Genomic DNA, 19453 nt, shown 5'->3' with positions numbered 1-19453 from the left:
GTTAGGTTCATATTTTCCTTCTTTTTGTGTTGCTGTTTAGGTGGCGAAAGGGGGGGGGGGGTGGTAGAGGTAGGTTCATATTTTCCTTCTTTTTGTGTTGCTGTTTAGGTGGGGAAGGGGGGGGGGGGGTGTTGGTAGAGTTAGGTTCACATTTTTCTTCTTTTTTGTGTTGCTGTTTAGGTGGCGAAGGGGGGGGGGGGGTGGTGGTAGAGTTAGGTTCACATTTTTCTTCTTGTTCTTTTTTGTCTAAGTGGGAAAGGGGGAGTAATGGTAGGTAGGTTCACTTTTTAAAATTCTTGTTCTGTGTGTTTGTGTTTAGGTGAGTGGGTGGGGGTAGAGTTCGGGGTGTGTGGGTGTGTGGGTGGGGGTAGAGTTCGGTTCACGTTTCTCTTTTTGTTCTTGTGGGGGCGAATGGGGAAGGTCGGGTCGAATTCTAATGTAGATACTGATCTAACTATAGATAATACATTGTTTTAGTTAGCTCTCTCATACCAAGATATACAAGACGGTTTTGTTATTCTGATTGCGTTTGTATCGTAAACACGTGTAAACCAAAGAACTATATTTGCCGCTCTATAAATAGTTAGCCAGGTGGCAAGCCATTTAGTGAGCTGTGTATAATATGTAGCTGTCAATAATCAGGAATGAAGGACGTGATGTTTTACCAGAAAATCGCCGTACTGCACTTGAAGTAGTAGCAGGTTAGATCAACATAGATTTTAACCAAGGAGAAAAAATAGTTTGATCCTACGTCCTTTTACTTTCTAGTAACGTTAGTTATAAGAAGTATCTAATTGTAAATGATCAGTGGGATAAATGAAGTAGAGTCCATCTGTTTATGTGACTGGTAGGCCTATATGGCAGATTTTGTGTCCTTTCTCTGAAGTATCTCACCATACTCCATGATCTAACAAACGCTATACTGTGTTGGGCCTTGATTACATATGGCTGTAATGGCTGTAGATTTTATACTGTATCTCGTATACGGTCAGTACCAGCTTAAAAGCAATGCATATTGGCCAGTCAGACTGGAACTGTTAAAGACTTGAGCATTTCTCTCGTCCATATCTCCTAGCCGCTAAACCCGTGGGTTTCAGCAGGCTTTTGCTTCCTCTAGCAGTACACGGCATCATCTGGTTTGGACATGAGGCGCAGATCAGTCAGTGGACGGCCAACGGGCTGGAACCATGAGTTTCCGAACTCTTGCCTATCGGGTTAGCTAGCGCGCGCTCTACCGCTTGACCGCGCCGTCCCAAAATTATTGACTACACTCCCATACAATACACCTAGTTTGGTGTGTGGTAAAAATTTTCATTTTTTAAATATTGCTCTTCACAGTTGCATTGAGTAAAATGCATGCCCTGTTTTCCTATCTGCTTTGTTACAAGGGCTAGAAGCTTCATAACACCACTAGTAAGAGAAATAATTATACAACACTTGTTATTGTACGATATTTATTTTAGATTTAAAACATGTTAAAATATTTCTGACAAAACACTGAGGCATGTTTTAGTAGCGATTGGGTTCTCTCTCGTCACACTCATGATAATAACGATAATAAGTCAATTAAAATTATATACTATAATTCAAATAACGATGAGCATAAAATCACAGCTGCTTAAACCGTTACACACGTTTATTTTTGTTCCTGTTTTTTTTTCTTGCTATATTCTAAGAGAAACCTCATAACAAACCTCAAGTACAAACGGTTATCACGGATCCTTAAAGTCATTAGTGTTTGGTTAGCACGTCTGATTTTCCTGGCTCGTCGACCTCGTGTGGTCCTTGTTCTCTGGGTCACTGGTTAAGTTCATGTTGGACATAATCATATCAACACAACTTGGCAATAGCTGATGACAGCTGCGCTTTAGTTCATTACAGTTGAGCTATTGCTAATTACAGCTGATCTATAGTTGATTATAGTGGAGCTATAGCTGATTACAGCTGAGCTATTTGAGCGTTGACAGCCAGCGGGATGTTCCTCAACGACGTGACGGTGCTCTTGGTCAGGTTGCTGGACTGTGTCCTGTTGGATGGGTTCTTCCTGTACGCCTGTGATCCACCGGTCCCCTGGAGTAACCCCTGGACGTGCTTCTTCAGCTTGACCATCACAGACTTCCTGGCGATGTAGCTCAGGAAGATGAAGAGCCCTTGGCTGCCGTTGGTCAGGATGAAGATGGTCCACACAAGCGTCGTCCCAACAGCAATGGCCACGAAATAAAATACCCAGTTTACTCCCATCATGAGAGATAAGTTTATACAAAGAATTATTTGATTTTTCTCCCCTTTTTGGTGTTGGGAGTTCTTGTTCCTGAATTCCGAACTTTGTCTGATGGCTCGAAGAACGAATACAGCGCTGAGGAATGTTAATGATAGTAGAAGAAACAAGGGGACGCCGAACCCAACTATCATGGTCGTGAAATCTCCAATCCAGCAGATTCCGTTGTATCCATATTTAACAGGAGACGTGTTTGTTATGTGAAGTATAAAACAAGTTCCGGCTATGGAGGCAGGGATTCCCCAACATAGGATAGAGAAGAAATAAAATATTGTAGACCGGGATGGGTCAAGCCATCCATGTGATTGTAGGTGTAGAACACAGGCCAGATGTAGGGACATGGCAGCCAGCCAGGCAAAGGACGCCAGCCATACAGCGTGGTGTAAGGCAGCGTAGATCTCACAGGCCAGGCCCTGGGGGTACGTGCAACACAGGAACATCGTCTGGGCCACAAGGAGAGCAGACGACATGGACATGACGATTTTACCAGGCACGTTTCTCAGTTCTGGCACCAGCCCGTAGACGGCGATGGTGACGACGAGACAGATGATGGAGACGCTGAAAGCAATAATGGTGCTGACCCGCTCTACATCCGAGCTTGGAACATACATCATAACATTCGCGGATGTGTTCAGTACGTATGTCGTGTTGAAATCAGAACATATATAGGCGCCGTCGTCGTCCAGTGCGTACGTTCCAGTTTTATACAAATACACATATTCATTAGCGTACCTATCTTTATAACTTGCAATTAAATCTTGTACTGTTTTAGTAGGTTTGCCACTGTCCCTGTCAAGTTGTGTAACGTTCATGAAATGTTGAGTATTCTCCGGTATAATGATAGTCTTCATGTAGAGAACATATTCTGATTTATTCACAAAGACATAGTCACATTCACAATATCGCACGACAGCCTTGGTCACCTGACCTTCCGTGATCACGTGATTTGGCTGGAGGTTTAACGTAAACAAGAACTGGCTCAGTGGATAGCTCGAAGACTCTGAGCCAACCTGGTAGTTTCCCTTTTCGTTAAGAGTTAACCCGACTACCTTTGTTTGAGGTTTTCTCCCTTGTGGGCAAGCCAGCTCGGTTACCTTCGTTACCTTCGCTTTGGACGAGTTACTGCCCCTGCCCGACAACAGCTCGTTGGTGATGGTGATGTTGTGGATATCGAAGTTTTTATCGTGTCCTGCCCGGGTCAGTTCTACGATTAAACTATCTTCTAACTCTGCTAGCACTGTGTCTAATCCTGATGTATCTAGAGACGTAAGCTCGACCGACACACACGTTGCTGTTGTTTTACCAGGACACACATCGATGTTGTTGACTCGCGTCGAGTTGAGTGATAGTCTTCCCATGGTTTCTTTTATACCAGCAAGCAACTTTCTTTGTTCTGATTGCTTGTTTTTGTGTCCTGTTTGTATCATATGCTGAACCCACAAGAAACGAATCGTCTCCTTCAGTTTCCGAGACGGCAACAGAGAGCTAGTTTCTTCTGGTGTGACGGGTGTTTTCGGATGTGACGTTTTTCTGGCACCGTCAAGGATGTACTTGTACTCGATGTTCATCTGCAGGGTGTCGCTGGCATTGAGCAGCGGAGTGGCTCCGATCATTTTCAGCGCCGCGTCGCAATCGTCGTGTGTTCCGTCACACTTTTTTTGACAGCGTCCACTCTGAAGTGTCCAGCCGTTTAGACAGACTAACCTTTGACATGTCTGATGGAAGGGGACGTACACGTGATCGTCGGGACATGTTCTCGTTTCCATAGCAACGGTCTTATTATCCACAGCAGCGGAAATCGACCAGAAGTCGAAGAGAACTCGAAAACTCGGGATACCACCAACAAACGTCGTTGATTTCTCCCCACGGTACAGAGTTAAACACACGCACTTTTGATTTTCACAGTAGTACGCCGCTTGAAAACTTGTATTCACGTTTCGACCATCGGTCTCCGTCTGACACGCCAGGCAGTGGGGGTTTTTGTAGGTGTGTCCCGTGGTTTTGTTGACGTACGGGTACTGGTATCTCATGCAGAGGAGCGTGTTGGCGGACTCGGGGTCCTTGCAGTTCAGGCTGTGTTTTGTCTGCTTGGTGAAGCCGGTCAGCCCGTCGTCTTCCTTTACAACGGTTCTCCTTCTGGTTCCCGGGCTCAGCCGTGCCGACGACGCGTCGAAACATCGCCTGGTATCGTCCGGCAGTTCTAATTTTGTCGTGCATGTGTAGGTCGTTACAGCTTGCGTGATGTTGCTGGCGAATATACGGGCAAAATCGGAATTGTTGAATTTACTGTCACATGGACTGACCGAGTTCCATGGGGTCACTTCTCTTGGGTCCACCCCGTTACAAATCGCGCAGAAAACATTGTAGAAATGGAAATGCCCGCTCGCTATTTTAAGCGTGACGCGTATATCATTCAACGGGTTTTTCCAAATATTCTGGTCTAGGGTTTCAAGTTCTTCACAGCGCTGGATGATTTCCTCTTTGGGAATTCCCAAAAATAAACTCTGGTTTCTTTTGTTTATTTTTAGATAAATACTATCAAACCTGGATGCTGTTTCTTTGTCCCTGTCGCATTTCGTTACAATGTGAACTTGGTTTTTAGGCAAGTCCAGTGACTCGCAAGTAGATAAATGGGATAAGCGTACCCCTTCGTAAAAGCTAAGGAGCTCGGAGTAGGATTTGAGTGTGGATAAGATGGCTTTGAAGACGTCGTCGTCTTTGGCGTAGATGCTGGTGTGGAGGCAGGTGTGGTAGTAGTCGGGGCAGCAGTCGCCGTACACCCAGCACATCACGTCGCAGTGGCAGGTGTCGTTGAGCTGCACCTGGGCCCCGCACATCTGTGCGCAGGTGGGGTATTCGGGGCAGACTAGGGCGTCGCGGTTTTCTCCCTTAGTGTTATGAGGCATTGCTGTGGTTGCGGTCGTTGTGTCTTTAGTCGCCCTTAAAGTTGATGTTGTTGTAGCCCCAAAAGACGGCCGACGTGTTGTTGTCACCTTCGCCCTAGCAGTTGAAGTCCTGTCGGACGATGCTGTGAAAGAAAATATCTTCATTGTTATCAGGAAAACATACCGAGAGAATGTTCAGATACTTTTAATTGCCTCCCTTAACAATATCTTCCATGTACTAGTGATAGAGCGAACTTAATTAATTACTTCTCTTTTTTAGTGTAGTATCCCCTTGATTGGGAAGAATTGTAATCAAGTACAGGAAATCGAAGGGGTGGGGTTTACACACTAACATCCGGTTGTTCTGTTTATGAGTCATTTGCAGCATCATTTACATTAAAGAAAAATCTATTTTTAATCTTGAAATTTCAGCTTCTCTATAGCCGATACAGAGTATTTAATAATGGAAGCAGGACACGTTTTTGTACGCGAAGTCGTTTTTACCAAATACCAAATATATTCATGATTGACATTGTTGGAAGAGTCACTAGCAGTGGCGTAGCTAGGGGAGGGTGGGTGGGGCGGCCGCCCCGGGCGCCGACCCAAAATTAATTTAATAGCTCATTTTAAGCTCATTTTAAGCTGAAGTATTAATTTATATGCGGTCAAAGTTACGAAAATAAACGACTTTTAGGCTTTTCCCATTGATTTTACTGTTTTCTATATCAATTTTGTGGCACCGAAATAGAAAATCTAATGGGATAGTAACTGGTAAGAAGCTCCAAACGTTGCCAATTTATTTATTTATTTACTTGGGGATGGGGGGGGGGGGGGGCGCTTTTTCAAAGACAGGAATAACTATAAATAGAATGGGAAGGAAAGGCGCCGGAATCGGTCGCTACCCCTCTGGTCACTAGGTTTTCATGTCATGTTAAATGGAATAATGGATGACGCCTGTGCACATTTCTCACCCATGACAATATATATATAAAGTTAGCGATTTTTAATCTATGGTTTTGTAAAATGTAGACATACACAGGAATGGGGTGGGGGCTGGGTGTTAGAGCTTTGTGATAATAAATGTTGTTAGCTTGATAACTTGATGTAACAAATCTAGATACATTTCAACACACTGGAAACACATTTTTAAAAGTTTCGTTTTGAAATGCTGAGATTTTCTATATTTAGAACTCATTGCATAACATTACCAGTGTTGTGATTTGACGTGCATGCAAATAAAGAGAAGAATACATACCAACGTGCAGTCCGAGGGAAAGGGCGATGAATAACGCCAATAGAATCGGACTCACTCTAAGTCCCATAACTCTTGTTATTTTCTCTGCTTGTTTATCCACCTTTTTATCCTTTGTTTCTCTTGTATCTAAACACAATTTAAAAATAAAACCTGTTCTGTTATTTTTTATTAGGCGTAATCTCTTAGCTGAACGTAAATAGTATATCTATCTAAATATGTATACGTATATATATATATATATATATATATATATATATATATATATATATATATATATATATATATATATATATATATATATATATATATATATATATAAACAACCCTTAGGATTGAGGGACATTTTAAATTAATGGTTTTAATGTAAAGTAATGACCCAAATCTGACCCATCAACAAGTTAGTACCAATACTTACGACAAGGAAGTGACCCAATATGAATACTGCACTGAGCCAATTCAGCCTCTCCGTGTACCCGGCAGGTGTACATTGATGTAACAAATTAACTGTTTCTACTGTGGTCAGGAGTATGGCAGTATCCAATGCAGTATTTATTTATTTTTTGGTATCGCAGTTTTAGTTTGGATTAAGTCAGGGTAAGGCGAGTTTTTTGTGGGGGGGGGGGGGGGGGTTGCGATTAGTTTACCATGACCTTTTTGGGGAAATGTAAATATCAAAAGATACAGTTTGTGTTCTACAAGAATAGTTCTTCTTCTGGTTTCCATTCAATGTATATATTTCATTACTGTCATATTATTATCTTTGTATTAAATCAGTGTCTTCCTTACAAAGGTTTGTATTAATTAAACATTGAATAAAATATCCATACTTTGAAGGGAAAATATACCTGCACTAGTAAACTGCTTTTATTTTCATAATCGTTAGTTGTTTTAGAAACATGGTAACACGATTATAATTGTTAATAGCGTAAGAATTTATCAAGTTTAATCGAATTGAAAAGTACCTATTCACACACACATATAAATATATAAATATATATATATATATATATATATATATATATATATATATATATATATATATATATATATATATATATATATATATATATATATTTATATATTTATATGTGTGTGTGTGTGTGTTGTAGATAGAGTTACATACGTTTATAAACGTTGTATTTGAGCAACTTACCTTTGTGCCGTATTTTCAATGACCAGGTGAGTCCTGGGAATGTTTTTGTTATGTAACAAACACCGTTCTACCTTGAGACTAATCTGCCCAATAGATCTTCACCGAACCTCCCTTTCCTTTAATAGATAACGTGGAGACTTGCACTTCCGGTGGGTGCACGCCCACCCCACGGTTCCTGTCTCTCGTGACGACATCCGCCCTCGGTGCCTGGCCCGGAGAGTCTGGAGAATTGAGGCATGGGTTTTGTTTACCGCTGGGGGCCCGTGGGACGGGTGCAGTGTTTGGCACGCCGCTGGGTGGTGGTTAAACAACGCAGGGGCACGGTGACCTCGCGTGGGGTCGGGCGGTAACGTGGGGGCGGAGATTTAATACCATAATCGTATCATATCTGAAACAGTAGTTTGGAGGATGGTGATTAATTTGATTAATTAGGTTGGGATTATGGAAATATGTGGCGATGAGTTAAAGATATGACGTTAATACATTATTTTTCACGCCTAAAACTTTCCGTACGTAAGTTAAAGTAATTAGATTAAAAGTTTGGGGTGTTTGGGTCTGAATTTGGAGATAACGATAATGCAGTATGTTCTATTTGAAATAGTAATTTGTAAAGGTTAATGACATTATTAATTAGACTTGAATGGTATGAATATTTGTCGAAGAAAGTATTGTATATTTTTGACAGCAAGATTCTTACAGTATTGGGCTACATGACTTTATCCCCCCCGGACATTCCCCCCCCCCCCCCCCCGAGCAATTACCCCCTAACCCTAACACTAAACTTAACCCTAACCCTAGCCCTAGCCCTAACCCTAGCCCTAACCCTAACTCTAGCCCTAGCCCTAGCCCTAACCCCAACCCTAGCTCTAACCCTAGTTGAACTTTAAGCTATGACCGGGGGGTAATGTCCTATTGGGCTGGGGGTAATTGACATGGGGGGGGGGGAATGACGGGAGGATATCAGGGGAGTAAATTGTAATTGACTGGGGGGGGGGGAATGCCCTGTTCCCGAGTATTGAAAGGTTCATAATTACTTAGGAGTAGTTTTATTCGTGAATCTTTTCCCGAAACTATTTTCTATTTTCAATTAATTAAAACAATTTTTTTCATTTTTACTTAATTAGAAATCACATATCTTCTAATTATTTAACTTGCTACTACTTAAAAAAAAACAGACGTTTTTCTTACGTTTTCTTAAACAAGCTTTTACATAATTGAACTCGATTTACTGCATTTCAAATGTCCCAGATTATGTTAATTTTTTTTTTCTGTCAATGGCACCGGAAGTCGTAGGGCGCCAGGCAGCGGCACCCTATCAGGAAGTGCAGCCTGGTGCTTGGAGCCGTTGAGTACACAATGCACGCAACAAACCTGGGATGAAATAATGAGTAGTTTTAAAAAAACTTAGTTCCTGGGTAAATTCTTTTCTTTCGGCTTAAAGCGTACGTGATCACAGCCTCGCATCCAGTTGATGGGATCGTCTTTGGTGGCTTCAAACATAGAGACACAAATAAATTAAACAGCTGAGTTTTTAAAAAAAAATATTGATTCCTGAATGATGTAATATCTACTTTCTTAAAGTGTACGTGATTAGAGCATTGCATCCAGTTAATGGGATTGTCTTTTGTAGCTTCAAACATGGCTACACAAATAAATGGACCAGAGTTTTTTTTTTAAAATCTTGATTCATGAATGAAGTAATGTCTTCTATCGTAAAGTCGTTGGTAGCTCTCTCGTTACGAGAGTTAGAATTTACTACATAATTGATCCATATGGCTGGATTCATGAACGCTCTACAGAATTGATCCATATGGCTGGATTCATGAACGCTCTACAGAATTGATCCATATGGCTGGATTCATGAACTGTCTATAGAATTGATCCATATGGCTGGATTCATGAACGCTCTACGGAATTGATCCATATGGCTGGATTCATGAGCGCTCTACAGAATTGATCCATATGGCTGGATTCATGAACGCTCTACAGAATTGATCCATATGGCTGGATTCGTGAACTCTCTACAGAATTGATCCATATGGCTAGATTCATGAACGCTCTACAGAATTGATCCATATGGCTGGATTCATGAACGCTCTACAGAATTGATCCATATGGCTGGATTCATGAACGCTCTACAGAATTGATCCATATGGCTGGATTCGTGAACTCTCTACAGAATTGATCCATATGGCTAGATTCATGAACGCTCTACAGAATTGATCCATATGGCTGGATTCATGAACTCTCTACAGAATTGATCCATATGGGCTGGAGTCATTAATTGCATGTTAATCTGAGCTATCCGAATTGAATACTTCTGCGTCATCGACTAAGGTTTAGTAGTCGAGCGTTCAATTACTCGGCCACATCTCTCCATGGTGTCATCCAAACGCACACTTATAAAGTTCTCATTTGGTAGTTTTTCAGCACACCGTCAAAAACAGCAGTCTTACATCTACATCACCAGTCAAGGTATCGTCTCTTCATCAATTAGTGAGAATTCTTTTGTTTTCTGTTGTCTTTATCGGTCAGCTAACCTCGATACATCTGCCTGGAGGTTGATCTGCTGGTGAGATAAATGGCTCATTAAGGGCCGGGCCGTGCCAGTTCCCAAATATTGCCCCAGCCCCGGGATGAATGGCTTCTGTTGTGGCACTGTTTGTTTGAGCATTTGTTGTGCCGGGTCGGCCAACACAGTGAGCTTGGTAGTTCGTGAGTCGGGTGACGTTTTTAAAATAGATGGACGGGGTCACTCGTGATTAAGGTTACGTTTTTAGAACAGGAGGGGTAACTGGTGAGTCAAGTGACGTTTTTATAGCAGGAGGGGTCACTCGTGATTAAGGTTACGTTTTTAGAACAGGAGGGGGTCACTGGTGAGTCAAGTGACGTTTTTATAGCAGGAGGGGTCACTCGTGATTAAGGTTACGTTTTTAGAACAGGAGGGGGTCACTGGTGAGTCAAGTGACGTTTTTATAGCAGGAGGGGTCACTTGTGATTAAGGTTACGTTTTTAGAACAGGAGGGGGTCACTGGTGAGTCAAGTGACGTTTTTATAGCAGGAGGGGTCACTCGTGATTAAGGTTACGTTTTTAGAACAGGAGGGGGGTCACTGGTGAGTCAAGTGACGTTTTTATAGCAGGAGGGGTCACTCGTGATTAAGGTTACGTTTTTAGAACAGGAGGGGGTCACTGGTGAGTCAAGTGACGTTTTTATAGCAGGAGGGGTCACTTGTGATTAATGTGACGTTTTTAGAACAGATGGAAGGGTCACTCGTGATTAAGGTGACGTTTTTAGAACAGGTGGAGGGGTCACTCGTTATTTAGGTGACGTTTTTAGAACAGGTGGAGGGGTCACTCGTGATTTAGGTGACGTTTTTAGAACCGATGCAAGGATCACGTTAGTGCTGGGTAGTTCCCTCCCCACCCCTGCTCACCCAGGGCACAGTGCTAGCTCGTCTTTTATAAGGGGGTCTTTCTTTAAATGTCATGTGACATTTGTGTTTGGAATGGGGTGGGGGCGTCTTTATGTATTTTATTACATCAACATGCGCTGTTTTCACATAGTATAACCATTATACTATTAGATACCTATAGTTTGAGAAGTTTTTACAAATTTTTTTTTGTTTTTTTAAATGTTCCTTTTCAGAAATTAAAAATTCAATTAAAGTAGAAAATTAGTGAAATGGGATTGGATTTTTGAGTTGCCATAATATTTAGCATCTAATTATGATAGACAGGCATGGTGTATGTCCATTTTATAATCTATTCCCCTCACCTTACTCACACTCTCACACACACACACACAGATCGGGTGCCGGTATTTTAAAAGCAATTACCTCACCTGCATGTTTTATGTTCAACCCTTCATGAAATATCACAGGTGGGTCGTAATGTAAACGGGCATCAACATTTCTCAGGGGTGTGTTAAACAGTGTGAGTGTGGGGTGCCCTGGTGTATAAAGGTGTATAGCATGGGGTAGTGTGGGCCCCAGTGTAAGGGTCACTGCGTCTTAACTCGGTTGATGTAAACAGCAAGTCATCGTGCGGTGTTGACAAAATACATAGGCGTTCCAGTGTATAGATGTGCAGAAGTGTGGTGTGAGGAAAGTTGGAGTTTGATAAAACGAAGTGAATGGACCACATGCCCTCACTTTTGCCACATGCTACTACCCCCCCCCCCCCCCCCAGTCCACATGCCTCCTTATAGGCCATATGCCCTCACTTTGGCCACATGCCCTCACTTTAGCCACATGCCCTCACTTTGGCCACATACCCTCACTTTGGCCACCTACCCCCACATAGATCACATACCCCCTCTGGGCCACATACCCCCACTTGGACCACATACCCCCACTTGGGTCACATACCCTCACTTTGGCCACATACCCCCCTGGGCCACATGCCTCTATATTTAGGCCACATGTCCTCACTTTGGCCACATACCCCCCTCAGCAACATGCCCTCACTTTGGCCACATACCCCCACTTGGACCACATACCCCCACTTGGGTCACATACCCTCACTTTGGCCACATACCCCCCTGGGCCACATGCCTCTATATTTAGGCCACATGCCCTCACTTTGGCCACATGCTCTCACTTTGGCCACACGCCCCCCACATGGGCCACATGCCCTCACTTTGGCCACATGCCCTCACTTTGGCCACATACCCTCCCCGGGCCACATGCCCTCACTTTGGCCACATACCCCCCCCCCCCCCCGGCCACATGCCCTCACTTTGGCCACATACCCGCACACAGGCCAAATATTTAGATTTTGATTGTTTTAAAATACCATCAAAGTAAATTAGTATAAAAAGGTCTAAATAAATCAGAGATTTTCTGAAGAAATTCTCAAGTTTTATGAGTGCGTAGATTTAAACAAAACTAATAACTAACATTAAAATTTGTATATACTTTAATTAAACATAATATCTATGGGTTCGTATTATCTTTAGATTCAATCTATGAAACAACTTTTAAAATTGTAAAACTTACTGTCTTTTGTTTTCTGCTTTATTTCATCCATACAAATAAAAATCTGGCCAGCTCAATCCCATTGAGTATTTTCTCTTTCTAGACCAGGAAGTAGCTCTATCAACATCTTATTATTAGGACCGTGTATGATTACAGATTAGCTCAACTAGTTAACAATACCTTGACACAGACTTGTATTCATATGTGTGTTAATCTCCAGTACCAGTGTCTCACTCCCTATGTTCTCAACATACATGCCATGTGTCACCACCTCATTAAGCCTCATTAGTGGCAATCTAGTTGTAATTATGTGACTAACTTGTTGACAAGTGATATTCAATTGTGTTGGTACAATTAAGAACAAAGGAGGAGGGAGATAACCCTACTCTGTAACTACTAAATGGAGAGTTGTGCCCCTTTATTCTTAAAATTATCTGCATTATGAAGATATGGTGACTTTTTTAATAATCAGATTTTTAACTTTAAGATAAAGATAATTTTAAAAATTCTTGAAAACAAATTTTGTTTTAAAAGTCTAATAAGATATATTATTTTTTTTCAGAACCAATTTTTTCATGAAGGAAAACAAGTACTACACAACCCTCAACTTTTGTCTCCCCTTTGCCTACATCATGATCCTGGGGTTCTTTTTCACTGAGAACACTGACAAGGTGGGTTCTGAGGGTTCTTAGGTTGTGAACTTAAAGTGAATCACTTGGGGGAGGGGGGCCCTCATACAGAAGGATGAGTTCCAGTGATAATCAGGTTGTAAACTTAAAGTGATTAACCGTGGGGGGGGGGGGGGGATATTATCCAAATGGATGAGTTCCAGTGGTTACTAGATTGTGTATGCATGAAGACATACTGTGGTAAAAGGAGGTGAGGGCATCATCCAGAAGCCAGACTGGAAACTACCTTGTGATGTTTCTTAAATAACTTGAGCAAGTAACTCATGCAAGCATATTTGTCTCATTCATGATGCAGTCATGTTTTACCCATCATCATACAGTCATGTTTTACCCAATCATCATACAGTCATGTTTTATTCAGTCATCATACAGTCATGTTTTATTCAGTCATCATACAGTCACATTTGTGTCAGTCATCATGCAGTCATGTTAGTCATAGTCATCATGTAGTCATATTTGTGTCAGTCATGCAGTCATGTTTTACCCAGTCATCATTTAGTCATGTTTTACCCAGTCATTATGCAGTCATGTTTGTCCCAGTCATCATTCAGTCAGGTTTTACCCAGTCATCATACAGTCATGTTTGTCCCAGTCATAATGCAGTCATATTTGTCTCAGTCATGCAATCATGTTTTACCCAGTCATCATACAGTTGTGCTTGTACATATCCAGGTGACTGTGCTACACAGAGACCAGACTGATGAATGGAAAGGCTGGATGCAGCTGGTGATACTGATATACCACTTAACCGGTGCCAGCAAGGTTAGCTCCCACATACATTTCTCTTGTAATGTATTAATCAACCAGATTACGTTTATATTATTCCCATATGTTGTTTAAAGGGGCAGTGTGGTCAAATGGTAGAGTGCTCAGCTGCTAGTCTTCAGTTTGCTTCTTGGTTTTGGACAGTAGAACATCACTGAGTCCACCCAGCTCTGATGGGTGCCTGATTTACATTGGGGAAAGTAAAGTCGGCTGGGCATAGTTCTGACCACACCATTCCTTCATATACTGATGTCAAGAAACATGAACTTTACTTCATCTGCCCAGTGGATCACTAGGTCTAAAGATGCTTAAATATTTTGTGTGTAAATGCTATGTGGATGTTTTTGTAATAATGTTTATTCAGTTTATAATTCCAGTTTCACTTTTAAAAACGACTGTCCAGTAATAATATGTATTGTGCTGTTGCTAATTCCAGTTTCACTTTTTACAACTGCAGGTTCTACCTCTGTACATGCACATTAGGGTCCTGGTCTCCTCCTACCTGTTCCTCACAGGGTTTGGCCATTTCTGCTACTACTGGGATAAGGGAGAGTTTGGCTTCGTCAGGTATTGTCTGGTAAGTCCTGCTAGGGGAATGTCTGGTATCTGTCAATTGTCTGGTAAGTCCTGCTAGGGGAATGTCTGTCTTTTTGGCTTCATCAGGTATTGTCTGGTAAGTCCTGCTGGGGGAATGTCTGGTGTCTGTCAATTGTCTGGTAAGTCCTGCTAGGGGAATTTCTGGTGTCTGTCTTTTTTAATTTGTCAGGTATTGTCTGGTAAGTCCTGCTAGGGGAATGTCTGGTGTCTGTCTTTTTTAATTTGTCAGGTATTGTCTGGTAAGTCCTGCTAGGGGAATGTCTGGTGTCTGTCTTTTTGGCTTCATCTGGTATTGTAAGTCCTGCTAGGGGAATGTCTGGTGTCTGTCTTTTTGGCTTCATCTGGTATTGTAAGTCCTTCTAGGGGAATGTCTGATGTCTTGTCATTTTGGATTTGTCTGGTATTGTAAGTCCTGCTAGGGGAATGTCTGGTGTCTGTCTTTTTGGATTTGTCTGGTATTGTCTGGTAAGTCCTCCTAGGGGAATGTCTGGTGTCTGTCAATTGTCTGGTAAGTCCTCCTAGGGGAATGTCTGATGTCTTGTCATTTTGGATTTGTCTGGTATTGTAAGTCCTGCTAGGGGAATGTCTGGTGTCTGTCTTTTTGGATTTGTCTGGTATTGTCTGGTAAGTCCTCCTAGGGGAATGTCTGGTGTCTGTCAATTGTCTGGTAAGTCCTCCTAGGGGAATGTCTGATGTCTTGTCATTTTGGATTTGTCTGGTATTGTAAGTCCTGCTAGGGGAATGTCTGGTGTCTGTCTTTTTGGATTTGTCTGGTATTGTCTGGTAAGTCCTCCTAGGGGAATGTCTGGTGTCTGTCTTTTTGGATTTGTCTGGTATTGTCTGGTAAGTCCTCCTAGGGGAATGTCTGGTGTCTGTCTTTTTGGATTTGTCTGGTAAGTCTTCCTAGGGGAATGTCTGGTGTCTGTCATTTTGGATTTGTCTGGTATTGTCTGGTAAGTCCTCCTAGGGGAATGTCTGGTGTCTGTCTTTTTGTATTTGTCTGGTATTGTCTGGTAAGTCCTCCTAGGGGAATGTCTGGTGTCTGTCAATTGTCTGGTAAGTCCTGCTAGGGGAATGTCTGGTGTCTGTCATTTAATGTTCACAGATTGTTATGTTGACTACACTGCTGTAAATTTTAACATTCAGATCACTAAGGCTTGACTTTGTTGTAGTGGTATATTTAAATCAAGGGAAACAATCCTGCATAACTTAGGATTAATTTATTTAAAAAAAACTTATCTTTAATAAATTTACAATGGTAGTGTGAAAATACTTGTACATCAAGTATTTTATAATTGCTCAGTCTACGATTTTGTATTTTTATAAATTGCCCTTGGGCAGACTCATATTGATGATGAGAAACTCAGAATAACTATCTTAGTAACCAAACATCAGCTTGTTGACCTTGGAATACATCTGTATCCTCCCTTATTTTCAATTTATTTTTAATTCCATTGAAGTAAAATAAATAATAGATAATATATAATACTATGTATAATTATAGATTTATTGAGACATTAATTTCAGTATTTGAATAAGTATAATTGATTGATTTAAACTTGACAGTTAGATGCTTGTACCCACACTTTCATTGACAAACAATTTTTAATTAAGCTATGTTTTCAGCAGATGGGATATTAACTCATCTATAGAGCTGAGTGTATCAATATAAAACTTTTTTTTTTAAATGGTACAGCAAAAGCTGTTTAGTGGGCTATAAATAGAATGTCTTCTGCCCTTGAACTTGTATTTGTAAAATGTATTTTTATTTGTTTGAATTGCTTTCTGGGCTTTGATTGTCTCTAACTGTCCCTCTAGGTGAATGTGTATGGTGAGATGGCGAAACCTTTGGGTTACATGTGTTTCAAAAATATTTTCTTTTTATCTTTTGATACTAATGGGATACCTGGGCACTAATGCAGTGTTATCTACCTTTTATTCAAACTGTATGGAGACTGGTCAGATTATATATGTATATATACTGCAAACTATGGGTGCCCTATCCTTCTTGGATTTACTAAACTGCTAATTTAAAAATTAATAATTGAAAATGTATTTCATAGTTGACTAAGAATTTTGAAGTACACTGTTATCTCGACATACGAGGGCGCCGCTAATGAGATTTTAATTTTTGAAATATGTAATGTTGAGAAAGCTAAAATTCGCTTTGAGGCAGGAAAGGGGGAGAAATCATGTCAACCATGTATTGTTTGCCAATATAAAGGCTGATTAGACAATGTTCAAAAGTTTCAAATAGCTACACGAGCAGGCCTTTACTTACATTATGTTCCCAAACTAGATGAACTTTCACTTCAATGTTTGAAGAAAAATAAAAAAATAAAAAATTTTCTTATCATGATGGCTCAAGAAAATGCAATTAAATATAGATTATTAACTCTAGTACCAGAGAAGATAAAAGTGTAATATGACCCTTTCCAGGATATTGACACAAGGATTAACTTTTGTTTAAAATAACGGAAATATCATTTAATTTAAAAAGAAATTTAAAGAATCAATTCAGACTCACTATTTTTGTTTTCTTCATTATTGCGCAAGTGAATTATCAAGAATGGTTGTTTACTTTTTATTATTTACTACATTGTAATAAATATGTAGCTTTGGTTTAATGAAAGATTTCATTAAGAGTTTTTTTTTTTAAAGCAGGCTGTGCATTAGCTGTCAGCATGTTTATTTATTTATTTTTAATTTGGTAAGGAATATATTGATGTCAGCATTACATGAATGTTTTAAAATAAAATGGTATATAATCCCATTAAATTTTAAAGCTAAATGGGCTTACCTGGTTTTTCTTTTTAACTCCTATAACATGGGAAATAAATCTTATTCCAACAGTAGGGGAAATAAATCCTAGGTCAGTATAATCCACTCAGTGCAAAATAATTTGAAATCCTTTCCTTCTTGGAATTTCCAGCATTCTGTACATTTTTTTTCTTCTGGTAACTGTGCTAGAGGCTGCCTCCCCCACCTGTTTTTTAATCTTGTAATTACATGGAAACTTCACGTTGGCCGTGTGAATGGGTGTTGTCTCCCCTTCCCTCTTGTCCATCTGGGAATTGTCTTGGTGTAAATTGTTTCTACGGGAACTGGCGTGGAGGTCATTACACCCTCACCCCAGACATAAACAGCCCTGGTTAGTGAGTTGTTTACGGTAATTTCCTGGAATTTTTATCTCCTGGCAAGTTCAGATAAATAATTGTTCAAGTCTTTGTCAAAGCTTCTAGTTTTTGTTTAAAAGGAACTTAATTCCTATAGTGTTTGGAACATAAAGTAGTAATTATTAAAATGTACAATAAACGATGTTGATTGATACAGAATGAAGATAATTTACCTTCTCCTTTTGTTAAAGGAATTTCATTCAAAAATTATCTAACAGTTGAGATCAAATGTAATTAGCCCCGCTAGCTCAGTGGCGTAGGCAGGGGGGGGGGGTCATAACCCCCCCCATAGAACTCTCGGTATATATATATATATATATATATATATATATATATATATATATATATATATATATATATAAAGTATGAGGGGGGTGCAAATCGAAAGTTTGAGGGGGGGGGGTACAAATCAAAAGACTGAGGGGAGGTGCAAATCGAAAGTTTGAGGGGGGGGGGGTGCAAATCAAAAGTCTGAGGGGGGGTGGTGCAAATCAAAAGTTTGTCCCCGGGTAAAAATTGGAACCCCCCCCCCCCCCCTTGAGATGATCCTGGCTATGCCACTGCGCTAGCTATAAGTGTATTCTTATTGAATGTGTTATACCTAGCCCACTATAATACTACAGCCCACTAATATTGATTCAAGTATATATATAAAATGGTCTCACCAATTACATTCATACAATTAAAATAGTCTGAAAAGTGAGTAAATAAAACTGTTTCATATACACCAATGGACTAAAAGAAAGATGGTAAATAATCTTTCCTCTACAATAGACTGTCAAATGACAGTAATAAAAATCTTCCCCCTATGGCTTCCTATCCTGAGTAAAATTAAACTAAAATATAGAATGACAATAATAAAAATATTCCCCCTATGGCTTCCTATCCTGAGTAAAATTAAACTAAAATATAGAATGACAATAATAAAAATATTCCTCCTATAGCTTCCTATCATGAGAAAAATTAGACTAAAATATAGAATGACAGTAACAAAATTTCCTGTGGGTTCATGTCATGATTAAAGCTAAACCTAAATATAGAATGACAGCAATAAATGGCTTCATGTTATAACATGATATACAATGAGAGCAATAAAAAACTCTATGGCATCATATTATGACATCACTAGAATGACAACTATACTTCATGGCTTCATGACATCACATAGAATGACACCAAAAAAACCCTCTATGGTTCATGATATGACATTACATAGAATGACAGTAATAAACTCTATCGTTTCACTTTATGACAACACATACAATGACAGCAATAGAAACTCTTCTGTTTTCATGTTATGACACCACTGGAACAGGGCATTTCCCCCCTGTCAATTCCCCCCCCCCCCTGGACATTTCCCCCCCCCCCAACTTTACCCCCCAGAGTAATTACCCCCCTGTCAATTACCCCCGCCCAGTAGGACATTACTCCCCCCCCCCGGACAGGGTTAGGGTTAGGGCTAGGATTAGGGCTAGGGTTAGTGTTAGGGTTAGGGCTAGGTTTAGGGCTAGGGTTAGGGTTAGGGCTAGGGTTAAGATTAGGGTTAGGGCTAGGGTTAGGGTTAGAGCTAGTGTAAGGGTAGGGTTAGGGTTGTGTCTAGCGTTGGTTTTGGTTTTGTGTGAAGTTTTAGGCTAAGGTGGATGCTTAGGTTTTGGTCTTTTTCTTAAGGTTTGGACCA

The 19453-nt window shown here is 40.5% G+C and overlaps 2 protein-coding genes across 5 annotated transcripts in view; one reads left to right on the top strand and one right to left on the bottom strand.

Annotated features, from left to right (window-relative positions):
* Positions 1-19453, top strand: part of LOC131954511 (N-acetylneuraminate 9-O-acetyltransferase-like) — a 60460-nt gene that overhangs the window by 31945 nt on the left and 9062 nt on the right. For both annotated transcript variants that reach the window (XM_059318236.1, XM_059318235.1), the window contains exons 12-14: positions 13111-13219; positions 13910-13999; positions 14460-14579. In XM_059318236.1, the coding sequence (XP_059174219.1) occupies positions 13111-13219; positions 13910-13999; positions 14460-14579 (319 nt within the window). The remainder of the gene's footprint in view (positions 1-13110; positions 13220-13909; positions 14000-14459; positions 14580-19453) is intronic.
* On the bottom strand, positions 1484-17587 carry LOC131954510 (uncharacterized). 3 transcript variants are annotated; one of them, XM_059318232.1, is made up of 5 exons: positions 12570-12745; positions 8760-8942; positions 7572-7959; positions 6419-6544; positions 1484-5306 (listed from the first exon to the last, which is right to left on the bottom strand). In XM_059318232.1, exons 4-5 carry the CDS (start codon positions 6483-6485, stop codon positions 1939-1941), a joined length of 3435 nt encoding a protein of 1144 aa, XP_059174215.1. In that variant the 5' UTR covers positions 6486-6544; positions 7572-7959; positions 8760-8942; positions 12570-12745; the 3' UTR covers positions 1484-1938. The 3 variants fall into 3 exon arrangements, with proteins under 3 accessions (XP_059174215.1, XP_059174216.1, XP_059174217.1); XM_059318233.1 differs by lacking the exon at positions 8760-8942 and having other exon boundaries at positions 7572-7792; XM_059318234.1 differs by lacking the exons at positions 7572-7959; positions 8760-8942; positions 12570-12745 and adding an exon at positions 17400-17587.

Source organism: Physella acuta, unplaced genomic scaffold (genome assembly GCF_028476545.2).
Source record: "Physella acuta isolate Inbredline_101_S28 unplaced genomic scaffold, ASM2847654v3 ptg001007l, whole genome shotgun sequence".
In the NCBI taxonomy this organism is placed as follows: domain Eukaryota; kingdom Metazoa; phylum Mollusca; class Gastropoda; family Physidae; genus Physella; species Physella acuta.
This window is presented reverse-complemented; position numbering and strand designations above follow the sequence as displayed.

What these genes read in the sequence shown, in the direction of transcription:
- LOC131954510 (XM_059318234.1), bottom strand. Translation starts at nt 6,485, where the DNA reads ATGGGACTTAGAGTGAGTCCGATTCTATTGGCGTTATTCATCGCCCTT. An exon ending in TTCCCTCGGACTGCACGTTG is followed by an intron (nt 5,307 to 6,418) that starts GTATGTATTCTT and finishes TTTCTTTCACAG; the next exon opens with CATCGTCCGACAGGACTTCA.